This window comes from Enoplosus armatus, chromosome 2 (assembly GCF_043641665.1).
Source record: "Enoplosus armatus isolate fEnoArm2 chromosome 2, fEnoArm2.hap1, whole genome shotgun sequence".
NCBI lineage: Eukaryota > Metazoa > Chordata > Actinopteri > Centrarchiformes > Enoplosidae > Enoplosus > Enoplosus armatus.
The window spans coordinates 11,484,532-11,503,738 of record NC_092181.1 but is presented as its reverse complement, the minus strand read 5'-3'; the positions used below and the strand labels follow the sequence as shown (position 1 = coordinate 11,503,738).

Sequence of the window (19,207 nt, the reverse complement as noted above, 5' to 3'; positions counted from 1 at the left end):
AACCTGACATTTCTAAATGTATCAACGCCACTGTGAACATTTTTGTCAAACAAATGCTGTAATGATGCGTGGAATAAAGTCAATTTCCTTTTCATGATAAAATATTTTGGGCAAGACCTGGGAGAAGCTCCTGAAAATGGATCCTGTTTTATTAACATCAAAAAACAACATCTCACCGCAAGGTCCATTTAGTGGCTGCTCTGGAGCTTTTGCTTGAAACACACAATCTTCCATCAGCAGATGGAGTTTGCCCAGTCATCAGGGAAATGTAGATGTCGAAATTTCCATTTTTTCTGAGCACTTTAAGGACTTCTTGTCTATATTGGCTTAAAAGTTGAGATCTGAATGTTTTTTTCTTTAATAAATTACAATAACAAAGTTAATAGGCTGGTGTTGAGCAGGTATAATGTTTTACCATGTTCACCGTGTTAGTTTAACATTTGCTAATTGACACTAAACACTGCTGAGGCTGATGGGAATGTCAATAGTTTAAGTATTTGGTAATAAACCAAAGTATTGGGCAGATTTTAACCTGATGATGACACTAGAGTCAGGGGATCAAAGTTATTACAATTCATCCTGCAGGGGAATGAATGTCTGAACCAAATTCATAGCAATCCATCCCATAGTCGTCAGACACATTCTGCTAAATCACAAAAATGTCAACCTAAAAATGACAGATCTAATGAATTGTTCCAAAATTGAGAAGGAAGAGAGAACATGACAAGTGAGGACCATTAATGGCCGTAAATCTAGATGTGAGGCTGCACTCTGGTCCTTCAGGGTGCGAAAGGTCAGAGATGTCACAGGAGGTCAAACCCAGCTGAGTTTGAAAAAGGGATCAGTAACATCCTCAAGTTCATTTTGAAAGTTTGCAGGACAACACAAACGTGGCTGGGGATTATCTGCATGCCTCCCTGACAGTTGAACTGAGAGGAAACAACAAAAGGTGGACACACAGTGAGGGTGTGTCCGTCTCTTTCACTGAACTACACACAGCATGCTTGTCTGGTCTCTTACAAAGCTTTGATGCTTGTATTGTGCCTCGAACTTTTTCCCCTTCTCGTCTGTACTGTGAAATCTGTGAAAAGATTTACTTCCACGTCTTTCATCTCTTCATCTCACAACAGCAAAATAAAAGGACATGGAGTGAATGAACTGATTCAGAAATGTAAAAACACAGTGGTACGGTGTCTTATCTCTGGTTATTTATCTCCACCTCATCAAGGCACAAATATCTACAGTCCATCCAGGTGGAGCACGTCTGTGTGTTCCTGGAGTGACAAAGGAATGTGTGTAGACAGCAGTGATGACAGGCAGAGATGCTGTATGTGTGTGTGTTAATTCATTTAATTAAATATACTTCGGACTTTGATGTTAAAATGTAGGGGGGAAAAGTTATTTACATGGCTGGTTATTCAAACACACCTATGTAATTATTCATGCTTATGAAAATGTATATACAACAAAGTAAATCTAAACACATTCACACCCTGCGAAGGCATCCTACGCACTCCTACTGACACACCCACATCAGTCACCTCTTAACTTCCTTCAGAACTTGGTTTGATTTTATAGCAATTCCAATAAAAATCACAGATGCCACAATAGAAACATTGTTTTTTCCTCTGTCACTGTCCTTCAGGGCGTCTTTGAATCATGAGGACTACAGTTTAAATCACTGGATTATTTTCCATAGAATAAGTGAAAGAAGACCATCAAGACAGCAGTGTTTGGTGCAAATATATTTTAATCATAGGCCTGGAAATTAAATCAAATCATACATTCTCATCATTTAATTTCTCTGTCCACTTATGTTTCCAACAATTATTGATCAGGACCAACTGTTTTCCAGGCTAACCGCGGTAAAGTGCTGGAAGTATTCCAGCACGTCCATTTTAATTCTTTAACATTAAACACAGCAGGGGAGAAAAAAAAATTAAAACCAAAGACATTGATAAAAATTATTAAGCAAAAACAGTTAAATATATGAGAGGGTGAGTGACACTGAAACAGTCCTCTAGCTAGTGTTTAACCAGGTATCACAGGCAAACCAGGTCCCTTAAGGATCAGGGGAGGCGAGTGGCTTTGGTGTGGACATTATGACAAGTGACAAGCAAATAACCGATAACAAAAGATTTTTCTAGCATTACAGTTTATCCATAGACACGTCAACTGTGATGAAACCATTTCAGTCCTACTCATGATGGACAAACAGGCGTGGTGGTGTGATGTACTGCTGAAATGTAAAAAAACGTCAAAATAAAAACATTACAGGAACTAATCACAGTCTGATGAGCTGCACTTGCAATTATTTCCCACCTCAGTCCAACATGGTCATCAGCCAGCAGACCATCGAGACATTGAGGAGTGTTAAAAATGAGGCTTGCGCTTCCATCTAGACGAGCTGATGCAGTTGGACCCTTCTCTAACATGATGCGAAGTTTAGTGCCAAATGTCGTACAGGGCAACATATACAGTGTGGCCTGTGTAGGTTGTAGTTAAAACACTGAAGCATCCTGCATTTTGTTTTAATAAAAACATTTCTCACTTTGATTCACGGTTTTGTCTTTCATCATCCTGTTATCGGTCTTCCTCCAGTAGTAACATCCCTGCTCACACCAGAAGCCAGGTGTCGAGATATCTTTCTTCTTGTGCTTCTTAACAGCGAATCTTATCCAGTTCACTGCGGCATTACCAGCCTTCTCTTTTCTCCCTTGAACTGTCAGCAAGGCGTTATGGGTGCAGGGCTGACTTGTGAGTATATGAAGTGAAGTTCTGAATCACAAATTGGTGTCTTAATGAACAGCCGAGAGGAGGGGAGACCAGAAGGTGTCGGCAAGAAACTTTTTTGAAACTATGATGATTGATAAACAGCTTCCGTTTGTCAAACTACAGGTGACCGGATATTTATGGTATCTGATGAGCATCACTTTGTTTTTAAAGTCAAAAGTAGGTATAACAAAACTGCACTTTGTACATTTTATGTTTAAGAAACAATTCTGAAAACATCTGTCACATAAAGAAACAGAGACATAATGAGACGAAGGCGTTTACATAACACTGAAATAAAAATGACTAACTCCTAATGGTGCCCAGGTGGCTTAGTTTACTCTGACAGGATTGTGAGATTGACAACTTGGCTGTACTTATCGAGACCATGGCAACCTGTAAAACTTGAAAGAGACCCCTCCATAGCTCAAACCCACGCAGCCTGATGTTATTACTAAAGGTGGCACGTCGACTTGGCTCATATTGCTACTTGAAATTGATTCAATTACTTTTCTACACTCTTTCTTGGAAGAGTAGACTCCCTCTGCCTTCCTCAGAACTGTAAACTCTACCCATCTTGCACTTAGGCACTAAAAATCAAAACATAAAAGTAACTGAAATTATTTTAATTAACAACTGACCCAAGTCTGGTTGTTTGTGGTAAACTCTGGGCCTTGTGGCTACCCTGTGGAGACCAAAAGCCTGCGGACTGATTTAGCTGCCAAAGCCAAAGATGCCCTTGATGTAGCCGGTGAGACCGCCCTTGCCCTTCTGCTCCACCTTGTCATCCAGAGGTGGGAAGGTCACGTGGTTGAGAGCAAGGTCAAAGAACAAGGGCTTGCAGGGGATTGGCTGGAAGTCAGGAGGGAACTGGACCAGATTGGGCTGCTTTCCCACGAGGGCGGGGTCGAGGCGGAAGGTCTCCAGGCGGTTGCAGAGGGGCTGCATGAAGGAGGAAGAAGTTAAAAAAGTTTGTATTGTAAGTTTCTATTAATAACTCAGCCATCCAGCCAATCAAAACTCACCGACTGACCAAATGGTTCTGTCATGTCACATGTTGTCATTTTGGTTGTCAATCTCAAGAGGGCGGGTCTTACTAAATATGAGCTGGCCTGAGGGGCAGACCCCGAAAGTAATGAATGATGCATTTTCAGCTGTCACAGTTGACCAGTTGCTCTTCTCATTCATGGTTTCTGTATTGTGGATATCTTTTGTCATCTCGCTAGCTATGGAGGAACATAACGTCCACATTCTTAATCCCGCCAACCAAACTCTCATGCCTGTTTTTCCAAACGATGGAAACTGCCTTCAGTGAGCACAACAGCATACCTTAGATTTCTTTTTTTTATCATATTGGTGAGACACGTCTCTTGATTTTGTCCTCTTACCGTGTTGTCTTTCACCTGCTGCTGAGAGGGAACTTCAGTGGTCTCGTCAGTGTCTGAAACACAAACATTTCTTAAGGGTTGTACACAGAACGAGGCAGAACAGAAGGGAATGGAACTAAATGGGTAAAAATACATGAGCTGGCTAGAAAACTGTGAGTTCAAAAGGTCCTCTCACCTAAAATGGCAGCAGCTTGGAGGGAGTACTTTTCAGCATTGACCTCGGCAATAAGTTCCTGAACGTCAGGGAGATCCTGCAGAAACCAGAGATACAACAGTGATGTTTCCTGGTTGAGTACAGATGTTGGTAAACTGTCACAAACTACAAAATCTTTCAGGGCCAGTTTCAAAACCAGAGAAATCACCGTGGAGTGTTTCTCCTTTTTGTTTGCTGTGTTTATGTCAACGTGTGTAAGGAGACCTTGTAAATTAAGTTGTGTGGTACTGAGAGATTTCCAGCTCTAATGCATGTGCATGCCAACCTTGAGACTGTTGTTGAGGCTCTTGGCCTTAGACTGCACCTCCTTGGCATATTTCAGCACCCTCTCATACAACACCAGCGCCTCACTCCACTTCTTCACCAGCACATAAGACTGGGCTATGAAGAAACACCTGTGGGGGGTAAAAGGGACGGCCATATTAACTATACATGAGTGTGTGGATTTATGTACAGAAAATGTATGTATGAAACAGTCTACAGAGAGTTTTATTATCAGAAAAAAAACATGAAAAAACCCCAAAAGGACAAAGAGAAGATGCTTGTCTGGTGGCAATGTTGAACATTAACCACCTCACAAACACTTAAAAAGTAGCATATTCATCCAGAACACTTTATTTTAATCTTGGTTGTGTTTTTTGATTGGGAGATGCAGGTAAAGCATTGAAGCCAAAGATATCTGACCTGTAGGCCTTGTAGACCAGCGTCTTGAGGGACACCTCCTTCTGGAAGGTGTGGTCATCCTCCAGACCCTGCAGGGTGGAGAGCTCGGCCAGACTCTGAAGAGACAGACGTACAGAAGGAGGAGGGAGGGAGGTGAAAGTGACAGAGACTGTCAGACAAGGCAAAGTGCACCTCCCTTCGCTGTTGCCAACACAGATCAAACTACTCACACAGCTACATTGAGTACCAGGTGCCAGTTTTAACTAATAACACAAACTGAAATACACGCTGCTATTATGGACAATTATTTATGGGAGAATAAAGCAGTGACCTTCGTTTTGAAACATTCTGAGCTTAGAAACACACATTTCCATACATACAGAACCGTCTGATAAAAAAAAGATCACCAAATATTTCATGTCCAGACATTTACCTGCAGGATGATGTCGTAGAGGCGGATGAGGTCCTGTGGACGGGGTCCTCTCTTGTTCTCGTCGGCTTCGGGTTCCTTCAGTTTAGCCTGCAGAGTGTGGGCCATGCTCTCATTCCTCTTCACCAGCGTGCACAGCTTGATGTAGGTCAGGTAACTTGGAGAGGAACAGCATGTTTATTATTCACTTATTAAGGAGAAATATCAGAGGGTGGAAAGATTCATTTAGGACATGGATATACGTGTTACTGTATCACAGGCTTGATCACTATATATATATATATATATATATATAGATATATGAAAATGCTATCGACTCACGTAAGGGCCTACTCTTTATGATGTAACAAGCTGGCTATAAATCATCAAATCCAGACATATCCATGTTTTTTACACTGCAAAGATCTGTCAAAAATAATGACATGCTTCATGCTTTCTTTGAAAGTCATCTTGGGTTGAGATCAGTCAAATGTCCCGACCTGACAGATTACTTGATCGACAGGAAATATAATAATTTCAGTAATGATTCAAAGTAAAATGCCAAACATTCTCTGATCTCAGCTTCTCAGACGTGAGGATTTGCTGCTTTTCTTTGCAATATATGATAAAGTGAATATCTTTGGGTTTTGGACTGTTCGAACAAAACAAGGAATCTGAAGAGGCCATATTAGAAATAACAATGGGCATGTTTCACTGCAGATGTAGACTATGATCGCCTTATCTGACACAGTCTCACTGGCATTTACAAGCACGAGTAAATGTCTTGACTGTCTGTGTTTCAAGGACAAGTGTTTCTTTTACCTGTGCAGGAACTGCGTGTTGGACACCTTGCCAGTGTCGCCATCAGAGCTCCTATCTCTTTGCTTCTACAAAAGACAAACAATATTTAAAAGAAAAAATGTTTCATTTCTAAAACATTTCTGTTTTAGTGTCACATGTCTTAACTGTTAGCAAGCTGTAAATCAAACGGATGACTGTAGCCTATTACCAAACATCTAGGACATAACTATGTCATAGAAATATGTCGACTTTTCAACATGGCGCATCTTACCACCTCACTCTTGAGTTCCTCCCTCACAGCCTGGATGGTGTCTCTGCACTCAGCCAGCAGGGTCTCATACAGATGCTCTTTGGTCTCCTCGTTAGATGCCTGCACAACAGAAACTCCAATTAAGATAAATAGTGAAACATAGTAAACATACATTAAAATCCATTTATTTTGAAGCCCATGCAGGAAGTGATGGCGTACTGTCAGCAGTCCCGGAGGTTTATGCATCAGCATTAGATCACTACTGCAACCAAACTAAGACTACGTCTGCATAAGCACCGATACAAATCCACATACGGTCTAATAAAATGCCTATGTAGCCTAGGTGCAAACATATTACACATATAAAATGATGAAATGTGGAGAAAGCTTTAAGGAAGAAAAGGAAATCATGAAACTATGTCAAAGGGTTTCACATCGAGAGGAATTTGGGAGGGGAAGACTTCAAGTGCTCTTTGTAAACTTGGCAAGAAGAAACATTTTTAATCTTATAGACAGCAAACGTGAACCTGAACTGTAGCCTGTAGAAAATGACAGGGTGCAATATTGTCCCCTATGCTGTGTGGTTACAACAAAAATATCTTAAAAATGAAGAATAAAAACATAACAAGAAGACAATGTAGACACGGCCTCAATATCTGAACTCAGAGAGATGCTCACAACCGCTTTCCACCTGATTGAAACTACACTTGCACTAATAAAAGTCAATTATGTAAACACAAATATTTCAACCGTTTAGAGGTCGCAGTAGTTTTGATACAAAGAGCAACAGTTTAAACAGAGACGTGACCGTGGCCAAAACTGGGGGAGAGACGCAGGTATGTGGCCCGGCAGGCTGCTGATACATTCCTGCACACAACTCATCAGCAGTCAGACACTCTGGAGTTGCAGGGTTCGAATCTTTGAGAATGACAGGATTCTTCTTCACCTCACCTTTCTTTCATCGACACACTCATACAATAGGCCTGTGTGACTTACTGTGTTACTGCAATATTCCCAGAGGTCTACAGGACATAATATGTTCATATCTAAAGAAAGAGGCCATGTTGGATTACTGTAAATGGGAAAATGTAAGCGATTAATGGCAGAGGAAATGTTGATACAGTATTGTTTTTGTTTTAAACTCACGAAAGTCTTTTAATGCCTTTGTGGGCGATATTTGTCACATCTTCACATTCAAAGGGGCAAAAAACCCTTAGAAAGCAACACAGTGGAGGAATGTTACGAGAAAATTCCTTGCAGTGATAATTGATAATAGACAGGTCATGAGGCTGCGCTCATAAACCCAGAAGGCTGATGGTATTCAGTGCCACACACTCGTGCCAACACCCGGGCAACGCCTAGCAAGACCGGCTCAACCCGTCGAGCATCTCTCTGTTGTTCAGAGGGAGGGCTGGACCGATAAACTGATTAGAGGAGGGAGGAGTCGGCGGAGCTCTTCTACCAGGACTGATGGATGGCCCAATACGGCGTTTCCTGTCCCCAGAGGCCAAGAGCTGGGGAACAGGCTTTAAGGTGTTGATGCGACATACTCCTGACTCTCTATTGAGTAATCGCGGAAGTGGCACCTAAGCTTGCTCATTCTATAACCTTCATTCTACCACTCACAAACATAGTCGATGAGGAGGTGATTATATTTTGTTTATTAGGCCGCTTCCCACACATTCAGTCACAGCCACTATTAGCTTAACAATGGACTATAACGCTACAGTCGAGTGCCAAAAAGGGCCCACTTGAAACTGAAAGGTGTTTAGAGATGACAATACTAATCTGTCCACAGAGACCTGCTGGGTGTAGTGCCGTGTTCAGGGGTGGGCTGAAATGCACAGAATGCAGTCGTGTGATGATAGAGGCTGCATGCCAGAGACCTGAGTGGCTGTGGGTGTGACAGGTGTGTCTGCAGGGTGTGCTGAGCCTTAGGGCATAAGAAAGCACGAAAAATGAGCTGTGGTGGCTGTGAGGCGACATGTGAGACTGGAAAGAGGAGAGTGCCCCCTACTGAAAGTTTAAGGAACTGCATGGACTGTAAGGAAGAGGTGCTCTGCTCAAAATTAGGCCCTACACCCATTTTGAGATTTTCTATTTGAAGCCACATCACTCGCAGAGTGTAACTGACTTAACGGCAGAAGGGTATGCACACTGGAAGAGTAGTTAAAGACATGAGGTAGCACATGTGGCTGTGATGAACAAGGGTCTGAACCACTTTAAAATCAAAACAAAGCAGAGCTTTAATAGGGGATTGTATTTACAAACATCCAGTTCAAATGGGACATTTGAGCACAGGGATGATCTTCTGATTCAGCACAACAAATACTACACTGGGTGTCTGTATAGGCGGACTTGTTCACAAACGTTTGCCTGTGTATGTGCGCAGTCACACATTTTGGGCAGCATGTGGACATGAGCAGAAAGACCACAGCGACACATTTTTAAGCGTTGGGATGTGATGATATTAAGAGCAGCTAACAACAAAGACTTCACATTTGTTTTTAAAACTGACAAAGTAGAATCTGACAAAATACTGACCTGAGCGATAGCTGCCTCATTGTCTGCCAGACCCAACAGGAAGATGCGGGCCTTGTCGATCTTGACGGGCACCGTCCGCCCTCGCCACTCCACCTCACTCATGGTGGCGGCCTGCTTGGTTCTTGCTTGAGTAATCAGGGCCTGAGCACAAAAAAAAAAAGAATATATGAAACAGTTTTTATAAAATGTGAATTTTCTGAGCCACAAGACCAAAAATGTCTTTGGATTCATCAATTATTATTCAATCTTGCTTAAAATTCTATTCAAATATTTGCACACAAATGTGCTGCTGAGCTCTCCCTTAACATGATATTAAGCATCACTAATATATATATAAATAAAGAAGATTGATGATACAAGTATAACCTAATGTCCAACTCCTGTATGTTCACCTCTAGTTTCTCAGCCATCATGCCTCCTCCTCCACCAGTCAGTCTCATCTGCATCAAGTCATTGATGGCATTCTGGTCGCCTGCAATTAGACAAAAAAAAATCCTGTTACACAGTGCGGGGGGATGTGAGCTTTGAGACAAGTGCAGTTTGTGAACAATGTGTCAGGATGCCTACACGAGTCTAACATGGCTGTCAATTATGTTGAGGGGGATCCGTTTTCCCTCACCTATATGTATGAGTGTGTTACTCACCAATGTTGTAAGCACAGTAGCGGATGTTGGGCGATATCTCGTCCACACGCTGGCGATACAGAACTGCCAGCTCCTCGATGAACGCACTGGCCAGCTTCTCATAAATGGTCCTGAGAAGACAAAAATGGGGTTATTTTATATTTCCCAAAAGGTCATAAAAATTCATAGATGACACACACGCATCCACTTATTCTGCCAATGTATTAAGAAACTGTAGTGGTGATAAAACTCACTTGCACTTGTTGAAAGCCTCCATGGCAAGTTTCCACTCCTGCAGTTCAAACTCCACCATACCAGTCAGGTATGCAGTGTAGGCCTAAAATAAAATACATTATTAGTGGCTGTTGTAAGAACAAGAAGAATCAGATTTTTGCTCCCCGTAACAATTTAAAAATAAATTCTATGTACCAACAATGTTTGTAATTTTGTTTCAGACATGGTAACAAGCAACAATCAAACAATGGTGTAGAGTGGAAAGACAATGTGACAAAAGGTTGAGGACACTTTTGGACATTTGAGGCTGCAATCTCAACATAAACGTATACCCCCTATTCTATACCCCAGCATGGCGTCTCTAAAAGCAGCATGAATGTGACTCTGTGTACCTGTGCCTCAAGTTTGGTCTTGGCGTCGACTCGGGGGCTCTCACAGAGCTTCTCCAGCTTCTCGCTGTGCTTCGCAGCCTTGCGTAGTCGTGCCAGCAGGTGGAAGCGCTTACGGGGCTCTGTATTGGCCTCCTGCTTCAGCTGCATGGCGTAACTCCATGCACGCTCTGCCTCCATCAAAACCAGCAACAGATACCTGTAGAGGGGGAGGTCATTTCATCAGTTGTTTGGTTGCATATTTTCAGCATTTTAGTGACCACATTCAATAACTGAATTCCTATTTGAAGTCAACAGAATCAGCTATTATCATCAGCAAACGTATGAATTACAAGATCTGGTTTTTGATTCTGTGGTCCAGCAGTGATGTGTACCAAACCAGTTGCAGACTCTTGTCTTATGTAGATAACAACAAGCCACTACATTTTGGTAGGACACATGTCAAACTCCTCTGATGTGTGTTATTCTGCATCAAACACAGGGTTTGTACATCAAGCTGGTATTTGCTGTACGTGAAGCTCTTCCATAACATCAGCCAGTTAACCGCACATTAATGTCCAGCTCAGACGATCCATTCCTCACCTGCTGTCAGAAAGCATTTCGACTGTTATTTTCTTCCCAACGAACTTGTGTCGGTTGCCCATCCTGAAGCCAAGAGTCTTGCGCAGGCGACGCAGTCTGCGGGAGCAGTAGCCCCTGGACACAGTTACACAAACGTTACAGTAAATTATTACGGCTTACATGTACACTTTCATCTTTGTTTCTCTCTGACAAACACACAGTCAAGTCATTTTCACCAATATAATTCCACTGTTTTCTTTGAAAAACTATTATCCTAAATTGTCTCATCTGTTATTCTCCTTATAGGTTTGATATTTGAACCACTTTGAGACCGCTGAAGTAGTGACAATGATGTGTGTAAAATACACTTAGTGTTCTTGTTTTTTTGGTACACCTGTACTAAATGTCAATTATACACAAGTTATGCATTCTACCTTTACAACGCTTATAATATGCAGCTTTTGTTGACTGTCTGAGAGGTGTAAATTAAATTATATGTTTACTATTGGGACAGTAGTTAGAGGTGGTGTTGTACTCGACTGCACTATATTGAGGTGTTTCTAATATTCTGTCTCCCTTGTGTATGTAAATGGGGTGGACAAAACTGAACATTGTAAACCTCTTGAGGAAGAAAAATGTATGGCAAAGCTGTTGTATTGTATTGCATTAGATTGTGCAAGTGTGCCTAATAAAGTATTTTACCCTACAAGGTTAAAAGAGCTCAAGATTTATACACTAGCAGTCTCATGTGAACCATATGGCAGAAGTTTCCACGTCTTCTCAATGTATAAAACAATAATTTGGTGTCCAAAATAAATACTGTTTATACAGGGACTTGGAAAAAATGTCACCGATACGTTTAATGTCAATTTACACAAAAGATTAACAGATATCCCCATGAATGCCTTGTGATCATGGAAACACTGTGCACCTCTGAACAGCTATACAATACCGAACAGTTCCCCGCAGACATCTCTGCAGCTATGGTCCAGTTACTGCAGTGTAATAGGTCATGTATGACTTGGTACACAGCTCACCTGTATCTCTGGTAGTCTCCGTGCCTGAGGCCATGCTGCTGCTGGGACTCCTTGATTATTTGCAAAACTGTGACTCAGTGTTAAGGGACAACCTTATCTACATCATCACATACATGGTACTCCAGGGAAATATTTGTCATTCATAATCAAGTATGAATATGTCAAGTCATGTTAACACAGAATGTACAGTGATATGTTGCAGAAACGTCAACGTAGCTGCTACTGAAACTCAGTTACAACAGTTAAAAGTGAACAAATCAACGTGTCTACAGCATTACACATTAACTAACATTATTAGTTGACTTTACGTACTGAGACTTATTTAAAAAAAAGTTTGTGACAAGACAAATAAATCTGCTTTTCACGCCTGCCACTGACAGCCTGCTTCACTATGACACGTAGCCTAACAACGCTAGCTAACGTTATCCTCTAACAGAGCTAGCTAGCGAGCTAACGTTAGCTTCTGAGCCTGACACAGATTCGCTGGAGCAAAGACAAACCCACCGCCACACATCTAATGTCGTGAAGGATACTCTCCAGTCCAAGTCCTCCATCCGGTGAATTTTCTTTATTTTCATCCATGAGGGAAACTTTAGCTTCGTTTTGCTTGTCTGCGGCCATCTCTAAATGCTAACAGCTAGCGGCACACACACATGCTCAGTCAGAAGTAGAGCCAAGGACCAATGATTGCACAGGGAGGGGCAAAGCTATACCCAAATCTCGCGAGATTCAGCTAGTAGGTCTTCGTATGCCCTCAACTGTGCGGGCTGCTGCCTGGTTCTGGTGTGACTATAGTTTACCCAATTTCCTCCCAATTCAAAATCCCCATTGCATACAGTTTAGAGATATACGTACAATATGTTTTTTTCAAGGGGCAAGAATAATCTTTAAAATATTAATTCACAAGTGTCATAATTAGTAATCAACTAACCACTAACATGGAGCACAAGGACCACGACAAAAACAAAAATTAAAGTATTAAAAGAGACATTGTTTATTTTAGCAGAAAGTGAGACAGAAATAATCACACCAAACATTTATCCAAATCCTGCTCCAATATAAATATCAGCCCGTTGACTGCAGCCAACGACACAGACCTGATCACATGCAGTAAAAACATGACTACAAGTGATCCACCTCTTTGCCTTGGAAGTACTAAGAGGAGGCTGTAGGACGAGTGAGAGTCCTTAAGACCTACATAATCTTGGGGTACTTGCACATAAACTTTGCGCACATCTCCTTCACAAATATTGACCAGTCACAAAAATGGTAAGGCTGCATTCAGACCAAATCAGGCGCTGCAGCGAAAATGCCAGTCCTCCCATTCATTTGAATATAGGTAGTCAGTTTAAAAAAACAAACTCAGCGCAGTCTTTAAGACGACATATAAAACATCCACAAATTCCTCACTGAGTCATATTGAGCCAAAAGTTTAAAAAAATATAGATTTCCATGAAATGCTCGGTTTAGCAGAAATATTCCTCACAAGGAAGTCCCTTACTTATGTACAATAGATGTACAATAGTTTTGTACCTAGAAGCAAACAAAAAGCCCATTCAGATGTTGTCAGCAGCAGAAATGTATCTGGACAGAAAGTTCTTGATCTCAGAGACGTGCATGGTCTCTTCGATGGTGGTGTCTCTGTTGCGGACTTGAAGGAGGCCGCTCTCCAGCGTGTTCTCACTGATCACCACAGTGAAAAGCACTCCCATCTCATCATAGCTAAAATAGACACAGAGACACACATCAGTCCATAGCAAGAGACACACTGCTAAGATAACTGCTTTTGCTTCTATTGCAACACTGAATTGTACTTTACTTTGCATTCACTGGGGTTGGCACAGTTATGAGATATCCAGGCCAAGCAGAGATCTTAGCCTCCATAAACTCCTGCAGCAGCCCTTCACAGACCTACAAAACAATGAAATACTCATTAATCTACTTTGACTAATGCCTATACAATGAGCTAGTAAAATTTAATAGCTTAGTGCTGATTCTATCACAGTCACATGAAACTCCCTTTTTAGATCTAATCAAGACAAAAAGAAATCAATTAATCATTGATCATTGTCTATTGTTAATACGTGCTTTACCTACCTGCCTCATCTCCATAGTGGCTCCTGTGCCAATGTCTAAAGCCACTTTGACTGGAGCCAACACTGGATGCAACTTCAGAACCTGAAATCAACAGAGTACAGCAAGACCACTGAAAAGAATCACATCACAAAAAAGAGGGAAAGTGTCCAGTGAGAAGTTGAAAAAAGAAAGAAAAATCAAGTCAAAACACTCCTGCTAACAGTTTTTTCTTTACAAGTGGGTCAGCTGTGGGCCATCACCTTTCTCTGCTGCAGCTTCTGCTTGCTGTTTCCCTTCTTGAGCTGTTGGAGTGAGTTGGACAGGAAGGCCATCATGCCACGGTCCATGTTCCCAGTCACAGAGACAACGTGAGGAACTGACTTATGACCATCTGGACACTGAAGCGTGTTTAGAAAGACAAGTGACACTGCATGTGATTACACTGAAGAAAGGAAACAATAGTAGTGAATAGCTGCTTGTGTTTCTTATCATAAGACTTTCAGGAGTTTTATCATAATGGAAGACATTTAACACTATGTTTACTCAACAGTCCAAACTGCAACCTCAAAAATGACCAGAGTTGAATCAAAATGTCTGAGAGTCTCAAAATAAAACAAAAATAATAAATTCAATCAACTGGAATTACTGCAGGGCTGCTCTATTGTATCATAAAGGTGTTTGTATTTTGTCCAGATGCAAATCTTTAGGGTTAAACTGTGGAAGTAAATGTGTATTTGACTCTAAAGAGATACAATTTTGTTATATCAAAGTGAATGAACTGCTCTTCACTCAGATTTATTTATTATTAGCTGGTAATGTCATGCCATTTTCACTGCGATTAAAAACAGGTTTTGTATTCTTATGTCTTAAGTAGATTTTTGAAACACGCCTTAAAGTTTAGATGTAGCGTGATAGGCCTTTATCACAGCAGGAATAGAACAGGTGTTACTAATAACATTAATGGTGGCTCTGTTCTATTCAAGTGTCCCAGTAAGACGTGACAGTGAGCCAGCATGAACAAGACTACGGCCCTGAAACTGACGCAGCCAAATGGAATTCAGCAATCAGTAATTTTATTTACACCTGTGCTTTTCCCACTGTGATGTATCAAAAAGTCTGCTGTGAAAAGGTCTATCAGGCAAATTTCAGATTTCATTGGGTTAAAAGAATCTCAAAACCCTTATTGTCCATCACAAGGTGATAAGAAATGTGACTTTGGCATGGTTCACAATTTAGTTAAAACAAAACAGTACACAAAGAATTAAAAATGTAGCCTAAACAAACTTTTTACATTGTACTTTTGACTTGTATAGTATATATACTGTCTCTATACTAATCTCCATGATCCCGTCAAGCGTGATTCCTAGATAGTTATTGCAACTGCAAAGCTGCTTTACCCTCGCTGTGACTTTTCAGCAACGGCAGCTTGACAAAGAAGAAACTGAATGCAGACACCGAAAGCACACTAGTGTTTAGAATAAGACACTAAATAAAAGAAGCAGGCTGACCTGTAGTTTTGATTGGATTCCTTTGTGTGTCTGCAGCAGCTCGGTGTCTCCTCTGCTCCACAGTGTCTCCAGGGGCTCTGGTCCCCATGGGAAGCTGTAGATGATCCTGACACCACGAGATGCCGCCTTCTCCAGTTCCTCCTCTGGGACGTCATTACTGCTGAAGTCAGATGGAGACAGGGCGAACTGGAAAGACATGACTGGTTGACTTGATTTCATATAACTGATGTTATCTTGATGTAGTAATAGTTTGAAGATACACTCCTTGACTTTGTCATTGCATCCCCACATCTCCTCCTATCTCGATTGCTGATTTTTGAAACTCAACTCAACTTAAAATTTCAAACATCAGCAGCTTTCTGGGAGGAAATGTTGTGTTTGAGGGGCCTTGGAGGAAGATCAGGTAAGATACAAAAACATGTTTTGTTGGAGACACTGCCTCAAACACTCACTTTCCTCCACCACCTCAGTCTCTGTCGCGTCCAATGATCCAGCCACTGGGAGGACGTACGAGGAGAGCAGAACCACACCAGAGACGTCTGGGTCACCTCAGCTGGGCTGGCAGAAAAAGAACCATTACATAATAATTACAGCAGTACAATGCATATTTTAGCTGTTAAGTGTATTCAAATAGTACTATTCTGTTGTGAAATACAGCAATCCTCTTTTTTTCTGAGAAAACCTGGGCCAGTTGATGGAAAAGGTTAAATGACTTATTAAAGACCTAATGAAGACATTGGTGGTATTAATATAAACTCATCAAACAATATTGCGTATGAAGGAGGAACATTTATTTGCTCTCGTTCCAAAATCTCATCTGGAGAATCTGTGATGTAAGAATGAGGAAGTATGTATGTACAGACGGACAGACAGGAGATGAAGCCTCACCAATCAGAGCCATCTGAGGGCTGGAAACACAGACCCGTCTCAGCCAGGCCAAAGGGCAGCTGACTGTTCACCAGCTCCAACGAGGGGACAAACTGCTCCAAGGCACCTGAGAACAACTCAGACTTAATTGCTGTTGTTTCTGTTTTCAATTAATTCAGGTTTTGTACTCAAACACAGAAGATGGTTAGGGTGGCAGGCACTGGATGGGGAGGACTTTCTTACCCTGAGTTGAGGCTTTCATGTAGAACTTCCTCTGTGGACGGGTACAAATCCCCGCTTCTTTGCAAACCGTTAAATTCCTAACCTTAACCACCATGATCCTATGCCTAAACATAATATTTTGTGGTGTATAAATATATATTTATGTATTGGTGGAGCAAGGACTGGGTTAGACTAAACCAAGGCAAAAAAAGTCCCTTAAAGCTACCAGTTATTACTTCAGCATTCTGCAGAGCTGAGAAGCACTTACTGCCTCAAGATAATTTTACAGCAGCACTGCGACAGTTTCCTGGGCCAAGGGTGGTCTATCTTTCCATCACTGTGCTATACAGACCAAGCTACATACTATCAAAATCATTATACAGAATGTTGTAGTGCAACTATTACTTGTCAAATCATACCAATACCATACCAATGTTGGCACTCTACCTTGAAGAAAGGTTCTTCTCACAGATGGGGACCTCTGAAGGAGCGTCTGTACCTTCTGGATGAGCTGCTCCTTGCTCAGTTCTTGCTGTTCAAGTATTTGTTTTAAACTTTCAGACTCAACAATCCTCAGTTGCCCCCGTCCATCTGTTGCTGTGTCCCTGCTGTTGCTGCTCATAGTGTTTATCCCAAACACCTGAGCCCTGGACCTGGTCACAGAGTGCCACCACTGCTCAAGCAGGTTTCTCCTCAGCTCCATGCCCAGAGGTCCATAACTGCAGCTCATCCCCCGCTGAAACAGCTCTCTGTTAGTCTGACCGGGTGAAATATAGTATCTGTCCACACAGAGCTGCAGCAAAGTCCTGACCTGATCCAAACCCTCATTCGATGATGCACTATGGCGTCCTCTGGTGTGTTGCAGAGCCAGGGTCGATCTGCACGGTGAGGTTTTTAATATGGATAAACGCCATGATAGGACGTTTCTGACACAGTAAGATAACATGACGAGAGGCGTGAGAGAAGTGACAGACTCGTTCAAATGTCGGCAAATCCAAAAATTGTCTATTGAAGCGACGAATCCTCGTGGGTTAACAGTCCAACTAAACCTTACACGCTAATGTAAAAAAATAATTTAAGTTAAGATATTAGCCAGGCTTTAATCTAGAAACATTTCTCAAAACAAAAAAATGAGAGTTAATTGTTTCTGTTGAACACAAAAATACAGGCTTAGTGAGAGGTGACTACATCCTCAGTCTGATGAGCGTTGACTGATAGCATGCTTTAGCTAGCTAACAGCATATAACTATACATACCGCAAATGCATTCTGAATATTAACTAAGTTATAATGACACTAACGTTGTTGTGACACAACTAATGTTGAATGATAACCGCTGGACAAAGTTTGAGATTCACAGGAGTTGCGTGTGATGTTTGATCCGGAACTGACAGCTTTATTTCCGGGTTACGAACTTTACGCTAGATGGTGCGTTCAGTCTTTCTGATATAACCAGACTTAAATACATTTTAACTTACTTAATATTCAGTAGAATTTTGACCAAAAACAATCACTGTCTTCTTTATTAAGGTAGTTTTATTTTTTATTTGTTCAGTTCACGCTAGGGGTGGGCGTATCGATCTAAATATCGATACCAAGGTGAGTATTGGTATCGGATCGATACTAGCGTGATGAGATCGATACTGCAGCTTCTCTTCTGTCGTCCAGCAATTTACTCGAATTTCCTCAGAGCGCCGCTTCTCTGTGCAAACAGCGCACCCCTCTCTCTCTCTGCTGCTCAGTGCTCACTCAGGCACACTTAGCCCCTCCCCCTCCTTGGCTGCTCTGCCAGAGAGCGGAGAGTCAGAGAGCAGCCGGACGCAGTGGCAGAGAGAAAGCGGAGCGCGGTGTGGACTTTTTTTACTACAGCGGAAAAGGACACTGCCAAATGTAATGTGTGCAATAAAGTGATCCGCCACTGTGGTAACACAACAAACTTACACAAACACATAAAAGCAGCTCACCCTCGAGAGAGCTCCGAGCTGCAAGTCAGGTTGAGGAAGGAGGTTGCACTATTGACTTTATTTTTCACAATATCGTGCAATGGAAGGTATTTTTTGTTGTGATGTTGACATTGTTATATTTATATTTTTGTTACATTGCTGCTTTTATTGTTATTTTGCACTAGTGACTTTTTTCTGAAACAATTGTGGTAGTAGAAGAATTATTTTATTATTTTTATACTGTTACATTTTTTCCTATTGTTGTAGTTAGTTAATAAAAAAACATTTTTATTGCCTAAAATCTTTGTGCTGTGTTTTACCATAATCATAATCATAATCAACTAACTCAAGGCAAAATCACAAAATTATTCAATGATCATGACATTTCAAGTAAAAAGTATCGGTATCGGCGATACTAGCCCTGTATTTACTTGGTATCTGATCGATACCAAAATTCCCAGTATCGCCCACCCCTAGTTCACGCGGAGCCCCACTACGGAGCCCTCTAAGGGTCACAGCGTTTTTCTTTACGTCGCATTACGTTTTTCATTATATCTGTGATGATCTGGATATGGCTATGGTGGCTATACTGTGATTAGTCTTTACTGCCATTACCATTAGCCAAAAAAGCTTCTTACTGCCAAACGGAATTTGAACTCTATCAGATATGCCAGATGTGGTACCAGTACAGTGTTAGTTAGTTACAC

General features: G+C 41.5%; 2 protein-coding genes across 2 annotated transcripts; both read right to left on the bottom strand.

Moving 5' to 3' along the window:
* Nucleotides 1-1,732: 1,732 nt before the first annotated feature.
* Nucleotides 1,733-12,539, bottom strand: srp68 (signal recognition particle 68). The gene is made up of 16 exons (XM_070918608.1): nt 12,419-12,539; nt 11,886-11,952; nt 10,870-10,983; nt 10,291-10,486; nt 9,919-10,001; nt 9,686-9,795; nt 9,434-9,513; nt 9,042-9,182; nt 6,519-6,617; nt 6,269-6,333; nt 5,471-5,624; nt 5,059-5,153; nt 4,640-4,769; nt 4,336-4,411; nt 4,161-4,213; nt 1,733-3,714 (listed from the first exon to the last, which is right to left on the bottom strand). The coding sequence occupies exons 1-16, from the start codon at nt 12,504-12,506 to the stop codon at nt 3,487-3,489; spliced, it is 1,779 nt and encodes a 592-aa protein (XP_070774709.1). The 5' UTR covers nt 12,507-12,539; the 3' UTR covers nt 1,733-3,486.
* Nucleotides 12,540-12,855: 316 nt separating this feature from the next.
* Nucleotides 12,856-17,504, bottom strand: polg2 (polymerase (DNA directed), gamma 2, accessory subunit). Its single transcript, XM_070923310.1, has 8 exons — nt 17,006-17,504; nt 16,358-16,463; nt 15,922-16,027; nt 15,470-15,655; nt 14,222-14,359; nt 13,983-14,063; nt 13,705-13,796; nt 12,856-13,607 (listed from the first exon to the last, which is right to left on the bottom strand). Exons 1-8 carry the CDS (start codon nt 17,502-17,504, stop codon nt 13,442-13,444), a joined length of 1,374 nt encoding a protein of 457 aa, XP_070779411.1. The 3' UTR covers nt 12,856-13,441.
* Nucleotides 17,505-19,207: the final 1,703 nt, after the last annotated feature.

Coding starts and splice junctions, on each gene's coding strand:
- srp68 (XM_070918608.1), bottom strand. CDS start 12,506: ATGGCCGCAGACAAGCAAAACGAAGCTAAAGTTTCCCTCATGGATGAA. Junction 9,796..9,918: donor GAGGCTTTCAACAAGTGCAA/GTGAGTTTTATC, acceptor TTGTCTTCTCAG/GACCATTTATGAGAAGCTGG. Junction 3,715..4,160: donor AGCAGGTGAAAGACAACACG/GTAAGAGGACAA, acceptor TCCTTCATGCAG/CCCCTCTGCAACCGCCTGGA.
- polg2 (XM_070923310.1), bottom strand. CDS start 17,504: ATGTTATCTTACTGTGTCAGAAACGTCCTATCATGGCGTTTATCCATA. Junction 15,656..15,921: donor GACTGAGGTGGTGGAGGAAA/GTGAGTGTTTGA, acceptor ATGTCTTTCCAG/TTCGCCCTGTCTCCATCTGA. Junction 14,360..15,469: donor GAATCCAATCAAAACTACAG/GTCAGCCTGCTT, acceptor AACACGCTTCAG/TGTCCAGATGGTCATAAGTC.